This window comes from Ziziphus jujuba, chromosome 10, assembly GCF_031755915.1.
Source record: "Ziziphus jujuba cultivar Dongzao chromosome 10, ASM3175591v1".
In the NCBI taxonomy this organism is placed as follows: Eukaryota; Viridiplantae; Streptophyta; class Magnoliopsida; order Rosales; family Rhamnaceae; genus Ziziphus; species Ziziphus jujuba.
Window position 1 is genome coordinate 22,924,942 of NC_083388.1, and position 18,894 is coordinate 22,943,835.

At 32.9% G+C, this 18,894-nt stretch overlaps 1 protein-coding gene across 1 annotated transcript in view; it reads left to right on the plus strand.

Annotated features, from left to right (window-relative positions):
* The window catches only part of LOC132799698 (pentatricopeptide repeat-containing protein At4g31850, chloroplastic-like), a 32,209-nt gene extending 13,717 nt beyond the window's left edge, over window positions 1-18,492 (plus strand). Inside the window, exons 5-6 of the mRNA XM_060812155.1 lie at window positions 17,552-18,215; window positions 18,367-18,492. Of these exons, the coding sequence (XP_060668138.1) occupies window positions 17,552-18,215; window positions 18,367-18,492 (790 nt within the window). The remainder of the gene's footprint in view (window positions 1-17,551; window positions 18,216-18,366) is intronic.
* The last annotated feature ends 402 nt before the right edge of the window (window positions 18,493-18,894 follow it).

The following is an 18,894-nucleotide window of genomic DNA, read 5'->3' on the forward strand; positions in this document are numbered from 1 at the left end:
CACCATCTAGCAAATGTGTGGAGTCAGCTTAATAATAATTGGGGAAGAGCTTTGGGAAGTTTGTCATGCGTGGCACATGTTTCGGTCTAATATTAAAAAGAGAGCGCCAAACAAATCCTAATAATGGAAGGAGGGAAGGAGGGAAGTTGGGAAGGTTGGATAGTTCGTAGATTTTCACCGGATTGAAAACGCTACTAATGGTTCATAATTTTCAATTATCCTAGACTCACGATATTCACCATAGGCTCATTTTTATTTCATCAAAAAAAATAATAATAATAATGGAAGGAGGGAAGTATTCTTTGCACCTTTTATCGAACAAAAGCAAACAAATTATACAGCGCATGTGAGTTGCACATGTTCATGATCAATGATTACTAGGAGCAGCAGGTCCTGGATTTTACCAATTATATGGTATATTGTGTTTTTCTATCCCTTGCATATGTAAATTTTAGCAGCGTATGGCTTTGATTCTTTTTCGTAAATATTATATATATGGTTATATATGTTCATAGCGTTCACCCTTTTGAAGATTTTTCTTATCTTGATATTTGAATATACATAATAAGGTATTTTCTTAATTTGGTGTAGAATTAAATCCTAGAGCATTGCTCTTAACATTATCGAACATTGTCATTTCTATATTTTTAAAATACGGAATTTTGGTGAAATTAAATATTGAATTTTTCAAAATTTATAATCAAATTCATTTATAATGCTCTTAAAATTGTCAGCATTTCATTAAGGACATAATTGAAGATGCGATTAATCTAAGATATTGATTAAATCTACAAACATAGATACAAATCAAGAACTGAATTCACCTTCTAGTAAGGCTTTTTTAGCATCTGTATTTTTTACCCAAAAGTTTTTCTTTTCAAATATAGTTAAAGGCTTTTTTTTTTTTTTTGGTAAATTAAAATGGTTGACAACCATCAATAAATACTTGTAGATAAATTAATAGCTTTAAATTATTTTAAAGAAGTTCATCTATTATGAAAAACTCCATAAGCAAAAAAGCTTAAATTTCAGCAAGTATGCTCAACAGGAGCTTATCAATAATTTAATAAACAGCTGGGTGAGGTTGATGGAAAAATACTCTCATAGGCTGATGACAAGTGTCAAATAATGTACAATATATTGGGAAAACTCATGAGACAGGCGGGTCATCTTCAGCATTTTTCTTTATTGATTTCCCCCACTTTTTTATATATATATATATATATGTTTAATTTTTAAGTAAAACAAAATGAGAATTAATTTTTGTAAAATGAGAATTAATTTTTCTTTTATCTTCTCTAATATTATAATTAATTAGGACAGCTGTGATAATAAAAGCATTGCTCATTAAATTTTCTTTTATTTTTATTTTTTATTTTAATTAATGAATAAATTTAAATGTTTGTTTTGTTATTCTTGTTAGTTTTTGAAACTTTTTCTTCATTTCATAAAATTGTATTAAGGGTGAAAGTTATATTTTGGTTATGATATTGCTGTTGGCCACCCCTTTCCATGTTCAAAAGCAAAACCATATTTTTCTCCATCATTAAAGACCCATGTCCACGTGGCACATTCTAGGTCCCATTCAATCAGGTACGTGGCAAGGTGCTTGTTCAAGTTAATTCTGTTACAGTCCTTTCCAGGTCCAAGCAAAATATAAAGATCAGGCCGTACAAACTACAATCTGACCACGTGGCTAATACTAGATACACGCAAATTTCGTGTACTCAAATTATATAATTACCCTCCGCTTCATAGTCAATGAACATAACCATTGATAGACCTGACAATTAGCGTTTGTGGATCGTATTCGTGTTAATTTGTTTAATAATCGTGTCAAAAATATTTAATTCGAATACGACCTATTTATTAATCGTATCAGATATCTAAAACACTAACCCGACCTATTTATAAACAGGTCAACACGACACGATCCGTTTAACACGATTATTTTAACGGATCGTGTTGACCTATTAACTCGTTAACCTAAAATTGACCTATTAATCCGAAAACTAATTTATTAACCCGTTAACTTGAAAATTAACCTATTAACCCGAAATTTTTTGTATTATTTATTATTTTTATGTTTTTGTTTTATTAAAGATGTATTTTTTGTTTTTAAAAAATTAGTAATAGAAAATTATTTTTATAAAATTTTTAATTTATAATATTTTTTAGTTATTAAATATTATATTAGTGATAAAATATTAATTTAAAATTAAATTTAAATGGGTTGTAATAGGTGTATAATCGTGTCGGATTGAAACTGACACGTTTAATAAATGGGTCGTAACGGATCAATTTCGAGTTAAACAGGTCAACCCGAAAATGATACGATTAATATTCGTGTTAAACGGGTTGACCCGATTATGATCCAAACTCATTTATAATAAATCCAAACTTATTTATTCCGTGTTGTTTTCAAATCATGTCGCCGTATCATGATCCAAATTGCCAGATCTAATCATAGAGCTTGGCATTAACTGTTTTCACTTCCACATGACATACATCCGAAACAAAGAAAGTCGCAGACGTAGCTGTGCACGCTCGGTTAGCACCAAATTTTCGGAATAAAATTCAATTCCTATTCACCAAGTTTGGAATGATATGGGAGTTTGGTATTATTTTTTTCCTTCAATTTCTGTGATTCGCTTATCTATATATTACGTCAATAAATTAAAAATTCAACGTCACTCTCAATTGAGGCCAGTGAGCCCACATTAATTACTGATTTTTTATAAATTAATGCACACCATTGATGCCGAGACCATGGAAGCCTAATTTTGTGATGTAACTAAAACACATTTCTTTTCTCATTTTTAAAACCAAAAAAAATTCTATGCATTTTCTTCTATTTGATCCAGATTTCTTTCAAATCAAAAGTTTTCGTTTACGTTTACACATTGTATCAAGTTCAACTCGCAAGCACAGATTCTAAACCGGAGCTCTTCCCTGCAATGGTTGGCTCACCTAGACCTTCTGAGTGTGAGAGTTACTTATTTTATAATTAAAGTATAAGATTGGCTCCTAATTAGATTTTAAATTTTCGCTTAAAAATGTAAAATTTTCGATATTCTTTTTTATTCTTATCAAACAAATGGCATCTTCTTTTGAAATCCTAGCTATTGTTAGCATGATATTGGAGAATCTCATTGCTATTACTCAAACAAGCATGAAACGTATACTTGCATATTCCTCCATAGGTCAAATTAGATATGTAATTATTGGAATAATTGTTGGAGACTCAAATGGTGGATATACAAGCATGATAACTTATATGTTGTTCTATATCTCCATGAATCTAGGAACTTTTGCTTGCATTGTACAAGCTTAGAGCTCAGCGTCAATGATTGTGCATGTGTATCCCATTCAACAGTCAACTTGATCTATATACCTAATAATTAAAAAAGTTACCAAAATACTTTATAGTCAAGGGGTAAATTACTCAACTTATATTGCCATATAACTAAGAAGAGTACCTGTCTCAGCACAATAAAGTATTTTGACCAAGAGTAAAATTTTCACATTCATTTCATGTCAGGACCCGTCCAGAATTCCTTCCCCGGAACCCTAGACAGCCCTGATCCCAGGGAAACCCTACCGAACCCTCCAACGGAAAATCCGGCAGAGCCTCCCCTAAGGGATTTACTTACCACAAATTTACCTGCACTGAAAACACACTTCTAAAAACATCCCCTTATTCCTCCCACAAACTACAAATTGGTTCCACAAATTGCAGCACTTAAAAAAAAAACAACAGCAGCAACCCAGTGCAAGATAAATACAACAAGAGTGAAGAAATATTACAACTGCAATAAAAGAAGAACAAGGTACTGCACGAACTAATACAGCGAGGAAGATCAAGTCCGCTCCGAGTGAACACCGACAACCTGGTACCTAGAGGAACAGAATTTAAGAGTGTGAGATGCTAATCATCTCAGTGAGCGACCCTACTACTATACCATATAATATCACAGTAATAAGTATAAATAATAATTATTTGGAAATAATAATTTCTCTCAAAACCCTTACAATTCTCTCAGTTGGAAAGGTTCCCCTTTTAAAACATTTTCACAAAACCATTTATTCATATTCCCCGAAAACCAAGACATCAAATAAATATCCGAACAGTAATAATTAATTTTATTTTTCCAATACAGTTTCCAAACATTTTATTTTTAAAACACAGTTCTGAAAATCATTTGATGCACCCACTATATACCAGTGGCGCCAACAGTACCCAGCGTCCCAAGGTACTGCCAGACAGGAGGTTATAGAAAGAAACCGGCATACGGTCGCGTGGCGTCCCACTGCGCCGCTGCTAACCTGGTGTCCCGGCCAATGGGGGGTGGCCACCCTCTCCGATGGCATCCACAGGACACCCTCATAATATCACCTGCGCGCTACTCACACCCACCTGCGCGCTAATCATATCCGTGTGCACAATATCCATATCACATATACCATATCACATAATCAGAACACCAGTACGTGCACGGTGCATCTAAAAATCATAAAATCCACAATTTAAATTATAAAACAAATTTCACATTTTTCATAAACATAGCGGGCATAATCCATCCGCTTGAACCGGGAATTTTCCCACAATTTCCTTATAATCCATACCATAAATTCCATGATTTTCAAATCCACCAACTTCCAAATCCATCAATTCAAATATCCACATTTTCCCAATAGCATAAATAATTTCTCGAAATATCATAATCAAATCTCATAATATTCCATGGGCATATTTTATAAAAATTGAAATCACCAATATAATCAAATATTTTCTTTGAAATATTTGAAAATCAAATCATGCCCAATTTACCATTAAAACCACACCAATTTCAAAATCCTCAAAACCATAAAATAATTCCACACGGCATAAATTTGTAGAATTCGCATTTTCTTAAATCTAATAAATTCATAAATAATTCTACAATAAATCCAATAAATATTTGGCACATAGAAATTAAATTCCAAATATTTAATTCACACATAATACATTCATCAATTAAATTTCCCAAAATTAATTTGAAGGTGGGTCACTCACCTGGAGCACGCAATTAACCCATGATCCACTACGGGATCAATTCTACGACTCACCGGTGCTCCTAGAACAAAATTCACAGACAGCCAAATAAATTAATATTTTATTCGGGTAAATAATACCCGGTACCCGGGGGCTCAAACACAAACTTTAACCAAAATGGTCGAATGATATACCGAATCGAAGCTTGTGGGACGAGGATCACCAATCCGGTCTCCGTCGACCTCAATTCCGCCGGAGGTGGCCGGAATTTGGTCGGAAAGTTTCGGCCGGTGTTCACTTCCCCATATCTCGCAAACCGCTTCGAATTTCTGGGATTGGAGGCCATTTTTGGATTCAGAGGACCCAAAATAGGGGGATAGGAGGCTCAATTGGGAGTGGGCTGGCCGGAAAACACAAGAAAAGAGGAGAGAGAAACTTGGCCGGCCGGCGGCTTCTCCGGCCCGATCGGCGCGCGTCCGGCGGCGGATGGCCGTGAAACTTGGCGGCCGAGCTCGCGAGGTGGCGGGCTTCCTTGGTGGCTGGCGCGTGAGGGCTATGGGTGGCCGGAATTTGAAACACAGGAGAGAGAGGGACGATCGGGAGAGAAGAAAGAAAAGCTGCGTGTGTGTGTGTATTTCGGGGAAGAAGGGAAAAAGAAAAGAAAAAGAAAAAGAAAAAGAAAAAGAAAGAATGGTGTTTTCCCACGTGGGGAAAGAAAAAGAAAAAGAAAAAGAAAAAGGAAAAGAAAAAGAAATAAAAAAGAAATAATTAAATAATATTAATAATAGTATTATTATTCAAAAATAATAAAATAATTTTATTTTATTTTATTTTATTTTTTTTTTCACATGGTTGATATGTGGCATTTCACCATAGTGACACATGGCCACCTTCATTGAATCACACGTGGCACCTCGTTATGCATGTAAAAATAATATTAAAATAATACAGTATTTGAAAAACTTTACAGGTCCATAACTTTCAAACCACATGTCCAAATCGGACGTGCCGCTAGTCTACGGACTCGTATCGACGAGCACTTCACAACCATGCATGAGTCAAAGCTCAACCTTGCATGAATAAAAAGTCAACTCCGGCACCCCTTGGACAGTTTGGACCTCAACTTGTTTTGCTCATAACTTTCAAACCGTAGCTCCGTTTTCGACGTGCTACCAGTCTACGAACTCATGGCATCGTGCACTTCGCCACGGTACCCTAGTCAACTCAAAGTTCTCATCGAGTCAAAAAGTCAACTTTTGACCCCCTTCGGTCAACGGTCAACGGTCAACCTCGGTCAACATGCACGGATTCCGGTGCGATTTGGGACGGGGTGTTACATTTCATGCCCAGCCAATAATTTGGTGTCCTAAAGTGAAAAATCCTAACGGCTAGATTAATGTGTTTGCAAAAAGATTATTTCTTGCTATAGAAAATTTGTTAAAACGGTTAAATAAATAGTAAGCTTTAGAATGGAAATATTAAAAAAAAAAAATTATTTTGGTTTTCCGTCAGCATATGATTAAATAAAATTTGTTAGTGAGTGAGAACAACATACTTGAAGACCTTTGACTTGGCTTATCCATTGAGCTGCCTTTGAACTAACAACGTGGGTTCAAAGCCAAGCACAAACTCTAGAAGTGTCGTCTCCATAGTCTCTCTCCTCCTCTTTATTTCTCTTTCAAAATAAAAGTTTAAAAAGAAAAAGACCTACAACTCCTCTCTTTTATCTTCTTCAGGACCTCGCCAATTAGTGTGAGCTGGGTTTGAGGAAGATGGTGAAATGCCAAAAAATAAAAAATAAAAATAAAAATAATAAAAGAATAGAAAAGGCAAAGGTCATGATTGGAAATGTACAATAAAAAAGAATATCTTAAGATTAAAAAAGCAACATAGGCATTTGGACTAGTGGTATGATTCTCGAAAAAGGGCACATTCCAACTGCGGATCTCTCTCGCCTAAAAGAAGAATCATATAAAAGGAGAATCATACCACTAGATCCATGCTATCGATCAAGCTCAACTCAATTCTTTTTTCTATTCTGAGCAATAAAAAATAAAAGATACTGTCGCAAAACTTAAGACATATCTGAAAAAAAAATTCATTCCATAACATCACTACTAAACTAAGTAACATCCTCTTTTACAAGCTCCAGGACACTATAAACATTTAGTTTATTCGGGAGTGCTCGTAAAAAAGTCCTTTTAAAACAACAAAAGCAATTTTGGAGTGTTTGGCTAAAAATATTAGTGTGTGTGTGTGTGTTTTTTAACGGTTAAAAGAATTTAGTTTTGTAACCTCTCAAAAAGCACAAAGAAGTCCTGATTTTATTACAAAATTGTAAAGAAGAATTTTAATTAATTAAATTTTGCTAGTTAATTCCGGGAAGACCAGGTCATATTCGGTAGTCCCACTGGCAACCTAGTTTCGTGAACAAAACAAAGCAAAAGCAAAACAATGTAAGACCACTTCAAAGGACAAGGACCGCGTATATATATATATATATATATACACTACTAGAATCGCGTTGATAACTGACGCAATAAATGTGTCGCACAAAATAAATAACGACGTATCGCACGGTGTCGCCTAACTTCTTGTCGCTAAATCTGTAAGACAACAAGCGACGCATTATAAGAGTTGCCTATCTTTGAGTTTTTAGCGACTCATATTTACTTTTAGCGACGTATTAATAGAGTTGACTATTTAGCGACGCATTATTAGTGTCGCCTATTTAGCGACGCATTAAAAGAGTTTACTATTTAGCGACGCATTTGTAGAGTCGTCTATTTAGCGACGCATTAATAAAGTGACTATTTAGCGACGCATTAATAGAGTTGCCTATTTAGCGACGCATTAATAGAATTGACTATTTAGCGACGCATTAGTAGAATTGCCTATTTAGAGACGCATTAATAGAGTCGCCTATTTAACGACGGATCGACACTTTTAGCGACGCATTATTTCTTAATGCGTCGCCCCTTCTTTTTTTTTTAATTTTTTAAAATTTTGTGAAAAGTGATTAAAATAGTAAAAATATATAAATAATTAAAATACAAAAAAATGAAAACTAGCTTCATCCAAAATAAATAGAATACAAAAATTTTAAATAAATATTTTGTCATAACAAATTAATTATCAAATAAATTAAATATCATCTCATTGATATATTTTTACATAATTTGTAAGCTATTGTATTTTTCATAACAAATTTAATATTAATTAAACTTCCATGAATGCATATTCATTGAGATGGAAGTTGACCTCTTGTTGACGATATTACATCCTCATACTGCAGATGGAAACATTAAAAAAGTTATTAGCACTTATGCAAAATAAATAAAATATTAATCATTATTAAATTTGTAATTTAGTATAAATGAAAATTTAAAAAATATTACCATTGTTCTTAAGATTTGACGAATCACATTTCTCCCCTCACAGTCATTACAAACATAGTCACTCTCACATTCATCCTCATTATCATTTTCATCGACACTTGGCAACTATATGACAAATGGATTGTAAGCCATCTTTGTATCTCCAAGAACATCTTCTTCAACAACCGTACAATGTTGTGGTGAAGTTAAAACAATAGATCATCTTGATTCAAGTTAATCTTCAACACAAAATACTTGTTGAACTTAGCAAAATAATGTCAAGCAATATCACAAACATAATTTCTAAAAAAGCAAGATTAATAAAACCCAATGAACCTAAGCTGCAGTTAAAATGAAAAAAAAAAAAAAAAAACAACCCACCTCATGTCAAGAAAAAAGAAACTCACCTAAACGATGGAGATAAAGAAAGAAGAAAACCAAAAAATCACAAGGGCGACAAAGAGAAATCTAGCTTCTCGGCCGACGACAACGTAGGTAAATGAAAAATGAAACCTGGAATATCTCACTCTTCAAGTCTCTCTTAGATTGCTTCCAAATCTAATATCGATTAGGTGGTGTACTTGATGTAGTTTTAAAAAAGAAAAAATGGATTTAAAGGAGCGCGTAAAAATTTAAAAACGCGCCAAAAATTTTCAAAAAATGGCAACAACGCGCCTTTTCTCCCAATTGCATTTTTTTTCTTTGATTAATATTTTTATTTTTCAACTACAAATAAAAACTGAAAATATTTCTTAAAAATGCGAAGCAAAATATCGAAGATTGCTGTTTATTTTTCTGTTTTTCAAGTACACCTTTATTCTTTATAAAATTTGCATGTCTTTCAAAATTTTTGTTTTTGTTAATTGAGAGAATAGGCGACGTATTCTCTTCAAGAAGGATCGCCTGTGGTGTGGTGATTTCTTGAGAGTGTAGGAGGTCTTAGGTTCAATTCTTGTTATGGTCCTATTTTGATTTTATTTTTTTAAAATGTTTAAACAAAAAAATTGAAAAAAAAAAGAACAGGCGACGCATTTGTTGACGAATACGTCGCCTATTCTTGTATTTGGCGACGCATTGTTTCAATAATGTGTCGCCTAACACTATATTAACCAATTTTTGCTGTATTAGTACATATAAGTGATTTGGCCTAGTGGTGTGGCGATTTCTTGAGAGTGTAGGAGGTCTTGGGTTCAATTCTTGTTATGATCCTATTTTGATTTTATTTTTTTAAAATGTTTAAACAAAAAAATTGAAAAAAAAAAAAGAACAGGCAACGCATTTGTTGAGGAATACGTCTGTTCTTGTATTTGGCGACGCATTGTTTCAATAATGCGTCGCCTAACACTATATTAACCAATTTTTGCTGTATTAGTATATATAAGCGATTTGGCCTAGTGGTGTGGTGATTTCTTGAGAGTGTAGAAGGTCCTGGGTTCAATTCTTGTTATGGTCCTATTTAGATTTTATTTTTTTTAAATGTTTAAACAAAAAAATTGAAAAAAAAAAAAGAACAGGCGACGCATTTGGCGACGCATTGTTTTAATAATGCGTCGCCTAACACTATATTAGCCAATTTTTGCTGTATTAATACATATAAGTGATTTGGCCTAGTGGTGTGGTGATTTCTTGAGAGTGTAGGAGGTCCTGGCTTCAATTCTTGTTATGGTCCTATTTTGATTTTATTTTTTTTTAATGTTTAAACAAAAAAATTGAAAAAAAAAAAAAGAACAGGCGACGCATTTGTTGAGGAATACGTCTTGTATTTGGCGACGCATTGTTTCAATAATGCATCGCCTAACACTATATTAGTTAATTTTTGCTGTATTAGTACATATAAGTGATTTGGCCTAGTGGTGTGGTGATTTCTTGAGAGTGTAGGAGGCCCTGGGTTCAATTCTTGTTATGGTCCTATTTTGATTTTATTTTTTTTAAATGTTTAAACAAAAAAATTGAAAAAAGCGACGCATTTGTTGAGGAATACGTCGCCTGTTCTTGTATTTGGCGACGCATTGTTTGAATAATGCGTCACCTAACACTATATTAACCAATTTTTGCTGTATTAGTACATATAAGCGATTTGGTCTAGTGGTGTGGTGATTTCTTAAGAGTGTAGGAGGTCCTGGGTTCAATTCTTTTTATGGTCCTATTTTGATTTTATTTTTTTTAAATGTTTAAACAAAAAAATTGAAAAAAAAAAAAGAACAAGCGACGCATTTGTTGAGGAATACGTCGCCTGTTCTTGTATTTGGCGACGCATTGTTTCAATAATGCGTCGCCTAACACTATATTAGCCAATTTTTGCTGTATTAGTATATATAAGCGATTTGGCGTAGTGGTGTGGTGATTTCTTGAGAGTGTAGAAGGTCCTGGGTTCAATTCTTGTTATGGTCCTATTTTGATTTTATTTTTTTAAAATGTTTAAACAAAAAAATTGAAAAAAAAAAAAAAGAACAGGCGACGCATTTGTTGAGGAATACGTCGGTTCTTGTATTTGATAATGCGTCGCCTAACACTATATTAGCCAATTTTTGCTATATTAGTACATATAAGTGATTTGGCCTAGTGGTGTGGTGATTTCTTGAGAGTGTAGGAGGTCTTGGGTTCAATTCTTGTTATGGTCCTATTTTGATTTTATTTTTTTTTAATGTTTAAACAAAAAAATTGAAAAAAAAAAAAGAACAGGCGACGCATTTGTTGAGGAATACGTCGCCTGTTCTTGTATTTGGCGACGCATTGTTTCAATAATGCATCGCCTAACACTATATTAGTTAATTTTTGCTGTATTAGTACATATAAGTGATTTGGCCTAGTGGTGTGGTGATTTCTTGAGAGTGTAGGAGGTCCTGGGTTCAATTCTTGTTATGGTCCTATTTTGATTTTAGGACGCATTTGTTGAGGAATATGTCGCCTGTTCTTGTATTTGGCGACGCATTGTTTCAATAATGCGTCGCCTAACACTATATTAGCCAATTTTTGCTGTATTAGTACATATAAGTGATTTGGCCTAGTGGTATGGTGATTTCTTGAGAGTGTAGGAGGTCTTGGGTTCAATTATTGTTATGGTCCTATTTTGATTTTTTTTTTAAATGTTTAAACAAAAAAATTGAAAAAAAAAGAATAGGCGACGCATTTGTTGAAGAATGCGTCGCCTGTTCATATATTTGGCGACGCATTCTTTAAGTAATTGGTCGCCTAACATTATATTAAGCAGTTTTTGTTGCATTTGTACATACAAGTTATTTGACTTGATGGTGTGATGATTTCTTGAGAGTGTAAGAGGATCTGAGTTCAATTCTTATTATGGTCCTATTTTGATTTTATTAAAAAATAAAAAAAAAATAGTGAAGAGAGAACAGGCGACGCACAATCTTATTGGTGCGTCGCCTGTTAACTATATATATATATAAATACCTCAGTTTTGGTGCACTAATATTTTTATTGATTGTTATTATTAAAATAAAATTAGATTGATTAAAAGATCTAAAAAAATTAAGTGAAAAGAGAACAGGCGACGCACAATCTTACTAGTGGGTCGCCTGTTACACGTATAACAAAAAAGAAAAAAAAAAAAAACCAACCTCAGTTATGTTGCTCTAATATCTTTATGGGTTATTTGTTGTTAAATTAAAATTAGATTAATTAAAAGAACTAAAAAAAAAAGTGGAGGAGAGAACAGGCGACGCACAATCTATATAGTACGTCGTATATTTATTAAATTTTTACTGACGCATTAACCTCAGAATCGCGATTTTATTTTTTCAAACGTGTTTGTTTCGTAGCGTCGCTAAATAAGTGTCGCTAGATATCAATTTTCGCGTAGTGATATATAGTTATATATATATATATTTTCAACAATAAAGAAATAAAATAAAAATTAAAAAAGAAAGGAAGAAATAAATAAATAAATAAGTTGGGGCAGGAATGCTATATAAGAAAAAAGGTGAAAAAAGACCACTCAAATTCATTAAAAAAAAAAAAAAAGAAATGTGATTAATTTAAAAGACAAGTATGATTACACGACAAAAGCCATAGGGCTCGAGTCCAAGCAGCGGAATAAAGGAACTCTTTTTCGAAGCGTGTGGATTATCTATTGCCTAATCAAAATAGACAAAATAAAAAATCAAAGACAGGATAAAAATATTATACCGCAACTGTGCCTTCCAAAAAAAAATTGCTGTTTTTGGTTATTACCAATAAAAATAAAAAGACCCACTAACTAGTATTTTTTTTCTTTCTTTTTTTTTTTTTTTTTTGGCCGGGAGGGTGAGGTTAATTCACTAACTAGTATTTTAATTAGATAAGGTTAGGCGTTTTTTTAAGTTAATATGATTGGAATTCTGTGTCCATTATTATGGACCAAAGGAGCAGAGCTAACGGATTTTGTTGGACTGAGAATCTGTAAGAGGCAACAGCATTTGGAGAAGCGTGAAAATGGAGACAAACATGAGTGAGTACCAAATTAATACGCTCTTTGTAATTAAGTACCAAATTAAGTCGAGCTGCCTGAAACCAATGTTTCCACCTCTTGCTCTACTTTTATTTTCAATAAAATAATTCCTTTTTTTTTTTTTTATTTCTTTTCAACAATTGACTTGGATTACTGATACACCAACATATCTATGAAAAAAAGGAAAAAAAAAAAAAGTGGAGCTTTTTTTTATTACTATATGTTTCATAACGAATTAAATATGAGTACTAAATTTGTAATTGCTGCATTATTTATTATTATTTTTTTTTAATTTTTATTTTGTTTCAATAAAATATAAAAAATAAAAAATATATATAAACTATTGGACAGCAGAATTTTAAAAAACATAAATAAAACATAAAGAATAAAAACATACACACTTCTCAATCCTTCATAGAAAGTAGGGGTGGGCTCGGTGCGATTTGGTTCGATTTTATAGATTTTTTTAAACCGAACTGACCAATTCGGTTTGGATTGGATACGAAACCAAACCAAACCGACCACCATGTTCAACTTGAACCGAACCAAACCGATGATCCTTGGTCGGTTTGGGTTGGGTTAACAGTTTAGATCGGTTTGGATCTCGGCCCAAATTTTTTTATTTATGCTATTTTGAGATAAAAATTATACACATTGGGTTCAAAATTGTATAAAGTTTTTTTAGGACTTTTTAATTATCAATCTTCAATCATATTCATGCATTATATTTTGAATTAAGCATCTTTTTCAAGCTATTATCTAAATTAAATAATATCTAAATTAAATAATTTTAATATACATTCAATTAGCAAAAATACCAAATAAACTAACTATTAACTACAATGCAACATAAAACCATACAACTACAATACAAGTAAGATAATACAAAATAAAACCATATAACTATAATATAAGTCTACAACTACAACCTAATTATACAAATACATCATACACCAACAAATAAATTCTATAACAAATCTACAACCATTATTAATTATAAAATAGAATACAATCCATATTTGAAATCTTAAATTTTAAAATGAACTTATAATTAAATAAACTAACAATCCATAAAAATAAAAATTATTTTAAAAAGTCTTCTTCCACACTCTTCAATCCCATTCTCGCAATAAATAAAATAATAGTTTTATTTTATAATTATATACTATATTTATATATAAAAGTAAAATAAAATATTAGTTTAATTGATGATCGATTTGGTGCGGGTTGGGCTAGATAAATTTCATCCAACCTACAATCCGAACCGACCGTTTCGGTTTTTTTTATATATTTAACCAAACCAAACCGATTAATAAATTAAAACCAACCCAAACCAAACCAAATATGTCGATTTGGTCGGTTTGATCGGTCCGGTTCGATTTTTGCCCACCCCTAATAGAAAGTATAAACTGAACACTAAAGATTGTGAAATAGGAAAATTGACCCCACAAAAAAAATAATAATAAAATAAATGGACTGAATATAAAAGCCAACTAATTACAGTTGCTGCTCTAAAGGAGCAATAATCTGATTTAACAAAATAAATAAAAAAACAAACAAACAAAGAAACGATATTAGAAAAAAAAGGCTAATTAACACCATCTGTGGTTGTTGCACTTCTTCTTTTTCTGCTCGAAAGGAGTTCAAATGGAGAAGTGGGCGGTGGTGAGTCCGCTGCGTATGAGTCAGGTGATGAGGGAGGTGTGGATGTGGTGCAGGACGGAAGCGGCGGCGGCGGCGGCAAAACTGCTATCTCGAACTTATTTAGTACTGTCCTGGAGTTCAAAAAGAGTTGGCCTCCACAATTAGAACAGCTGCGTGGCTGTTTGCTTGATGCCATGGTCTTGCAACGCTTAGATGATACCAGCTCGAACAGTCGCCAGGGCAACCGGGGCGGCTGATGATGTCGCCGCCAGAGAAAGAGTCCCCGCATTCGGGACACTTTAATTTGGTCACAGCATCGACCGACTCCTTGTAGCTCAGCTTAGTCGGAGATGGAGGTCCACGATAAGGAAAAGGCACATTTTCAGACATTGTGAAAGACCTATCGAATTGAATTTGAGTATGAGCAACAAAAATTAAGAAGCATTTAATTATCAACTTCAAAATACTTTGATCAAAATGAATTAATTGAGACTGTCTTTTCCTACCAAGTAAGTAATACGTACGTTCATTAATGGTATTATTCTTCTAATGCAGACGCATATGCATATGTTAGGTAGTGTGGGAGTGTGTTTAATATAATAATAGGTTTAAAAAAAAAAAAAAAAATCTTACAAGCCACCATCAACAACCATGTTTGACGCTTGGTTTGGACAGGCCATAAAGAAAAGTAAATAAATATATAAAACATACATACTTGCTGAGCTAGAAGAAGAAGAAGAAAGGGATTTTGTGGCACTCAGAATCTGAGGCAATAGCTATATATGTATATATGACCCCAAATATTATAATTGTATGGATTGGATAGAAATTGGATTAGTATAAAGGGGCTGTTGTGTAGAAATTGAAGAGAAAAAAAAAACTTGACAAAGACTTGACCAACTTTTCAGTTTGAATAATATTATTATGGACATATTATATTATAATAAAGATAAGAATTCCGGGAACAACTTTTTCACCACGTCTCGTGGCCTAAACACTGAAACCTGGAATTTATATAAGGAGTATTTTTTTTCAAAATAAGAAAAAAAATTATGGAAAACGTATATTCTATTTCAACGCTCAGATTGATTTTTGCTTCTTTATATAACTATTTGTGTTAAAGTATATTTAAAAAATAAAATAAAAAAGACGAACAAACAAAGTAAGTACTCGTTTGAGTAGATGATAACAAACTGCAATTTAAAAGAATTTACCATAATTCTATACCCACTTAGATATGAAACACTTTCTGGTCGAAGAAAAAAAACTAAGAAAGTAAAAGTACATATTAAAAAAAAAAAAAAAAAAGAGAATCAGATCAAACCAAAAAGTTTCCGTGTCGGCAGCAAATGTGAATAATTTTATTTGTTTGCCTAGTCAAGTCAAATTAAAATAGTTATTGACTATGTATATATATATATATGGGCAAATAATTGTCATTGACTTTTAAACGGAAACTACACAATCAACGTATATTGTATAAGAAACTGGCTCATGGTCGTTTTTTTTGAAAGGTCTTCGTAAAATATTTTTGTCTTTCTTTTCTTTTCTTTTTCCTTATTTTCATTTCACACCAGATCAGTCTTGCAGAATATTAGAGTCAATAGTCTAGTAATTAATCAAAAGATAGTTGCAGCAACTCAAAATTTCTAGTTTTCCTCACATTACAAACTACCATATCACCCATAATCTATTACACTTCTACATTTTTTTGCACCAAAAATCATAATCTTCAACTCCATATAAGAATATCCAAAATTATTTGGTTCCAAGTGCCTTGGAACCAAAGTTTCCATCACTTGCTGTACTTTTATTTTCAATAAAATAATTCTTTCCACACACAAATTAAAATAGTTATTGACTATATATATATATATATATATATTTATGGACAAATAATTGTTATTGACTTTTAAACGGAAACTACACAATCAACGTATATTGTATAAGAAACTGGCTTATGGTCTTTTTTTTGAAAGGTCTTCGTAAAATATTTTTGTCTTTCTTTTCTTTTCTTTTTCCTTATTTTCATTTCACACCAGATCAGTCTTGCAGAATATTAGAGTCAATAGTCTAGTAATTAATCAAAAGATAGTTGCAGCAACTCAAAATTTCTAGTTTTCCTCACATTACAAACTACCATATCACCCATAATCTATTACACTTCTACATTTTTTTACACCAAAAATCATAATCTTCAATTCCATATAAGAATATCCAAAATTATTTGGTTCCAAGTGCCTTGGAACCAAAGTTTATTTTCAATAAAATAATTCTTTCCACACACATCACCCCCCACCACCACACCCCCCCCCCCCCCTCTCTCTCTTCCCACGACTGACTTTGTTTACTAATCATACACCAACAGTATGCGAATATCCATGAAAAAAAAAAAAACAAAAAAACAAAAAAAGCGAAGTTAACATTTATCAATTTGCCTGCTCCAGAAGGCAGATAAAAATGTGGACAATGGATTTCTTACAAGAAAACTTTTGAGACCGATGAAGGGAATGTATAGAGGAAGCTAAGCTAGGGTAGAAAAAATTTGGTGTTGATTTTGCAACGTTTATATTAGGGGAATTTGGGGCAATACCCTCATAGGGACGAGGTTAACGATTTTTGCCCCCTCATTTGATATCTTTTTTTTTTTACCCTTCAATATCTATTTTAACTTTAAAACAAAAAAAAAATTACTTACATATCCTGTTATATTTTAAATAAAACAAAAATCTACTTTTTCTAAACAAAATTGTTTTTACACGAATACACACAAATACAAAAAACCAAAGTTGCCATGGAAAAGCCAAACAAAAGTTCATCTCATCTCTCAGCACTGTCCGAGGTAATTGGTTGAATATTTTTGTTTATTTGTTGCCGTGGGACCAGTGTGGGTTTATTTTTGTGTGGATTTTTAGCCTTGCCGTGGACCTATGTGCGTTTTTATTTTTATTTTTAAATACTTACAAATATAGTACAATGAGACATTGAAACTTGTGATTTGTGTTTATTTGTTGCCTTACCGTTTGATATTTTGGGTTCCATTGGTAGGTGTTATAGGGAGTTTGATGGGTCTAATTCTTTGTTTTTTGAGACGTTGATTGATAGTTATAGGAAAATGGGTTTGTTGGTTGAAGCCATCGATGTGTTTTTGGGTCTGAAAGATTTTGAATTTGTGCCCACTTTATTGTTCTGTAATTTATTGCTGAGGGACTTGTTGAAGACTAACAGGATGGAATTGTTCTGGAAGGTTTTTGATAGAATGTCTGAGATGGAGATGAACTTTGATGTTTATACTTACTCTAATTTAATCAGTGCACATTTGAAGACCGGGAATGTTGATGAAGCGCAAAGGTTCCTCTTGGAAATGGGTGAAAAGAATTGCCATCCAAATGTGGTTACTTACAATCTGGTTATTAATGGTTTGTGTAGAGCAAGGCGTGTTGATGAGGCAGTCGAGATAAAAAGGTCAATGATTGAGGAGGGTTTGGTCCCTGACAATTATACTTATGCGACTCTTGTTAATGGGTATTGTATGGAAAAGAGATTGACTGATGCAGAATTGGTATTTTCGGAAATGATTGATGCTGGGATGAAGCCTGATGTAGTTGCCTACAGTTCTTTGATTGACGGGCTTATAAAACAAGGAAATCTAGATGAGGCTTTTAGAATTAAGAATAAAATGATGAATCATGGCATAGAGATAGGTCTGATAGTACATAACACGCACAGGACAAGACAAGCTCGCTTAGTTCAACATTTGATAACCCAAACCCACAGAAGGCATCTGCAATACTTTTTTGTGAAGCTTCCCAAATGCAGGCAAACATATCAAAACTCTCAGATTTTCACCAGCTATTTGACAGTACCACAGGGAAGAACCCACCCAACCGAATGCGAATCTTGTTGTTGATGCCTTGTCCGGCAAGCCTGCATCATCCATTAACACATTCGAAAGAGTCAGTACAAAGAGTAATAACACCTTGGCCTGAAACTCAAAACATTTAAAATTATGTATATAGCATCTAAGAAATTATTCAAAAAATCTAGAGTGATTTCCTGACACAAACAGAGGTCCTTCATTATGACCAAGGATGAACACAAAATTTTGACAAAGGTATTGAGAAATTAATTATAATTATTATTGTTCAGAAGTTTGTTCTTTCTTCTCTAAACATTTTTTTTTTTTTTTAACCCCTTCATGTCATGACTATTTAAGAACCTTCTAATGCATTTTACCAATATCTACTCGGCATGGTTACCTTTCTAGGGGGATATATTCGGGTTCTCCAACAAAGGGCTTCTGATTCCTCCCTCAGTCTGCAATATTGAAGACTGATTTTCTGACGAATACTTAAAGAAAGCAATAGAACAAGATAAATTTCCTTGCTTAT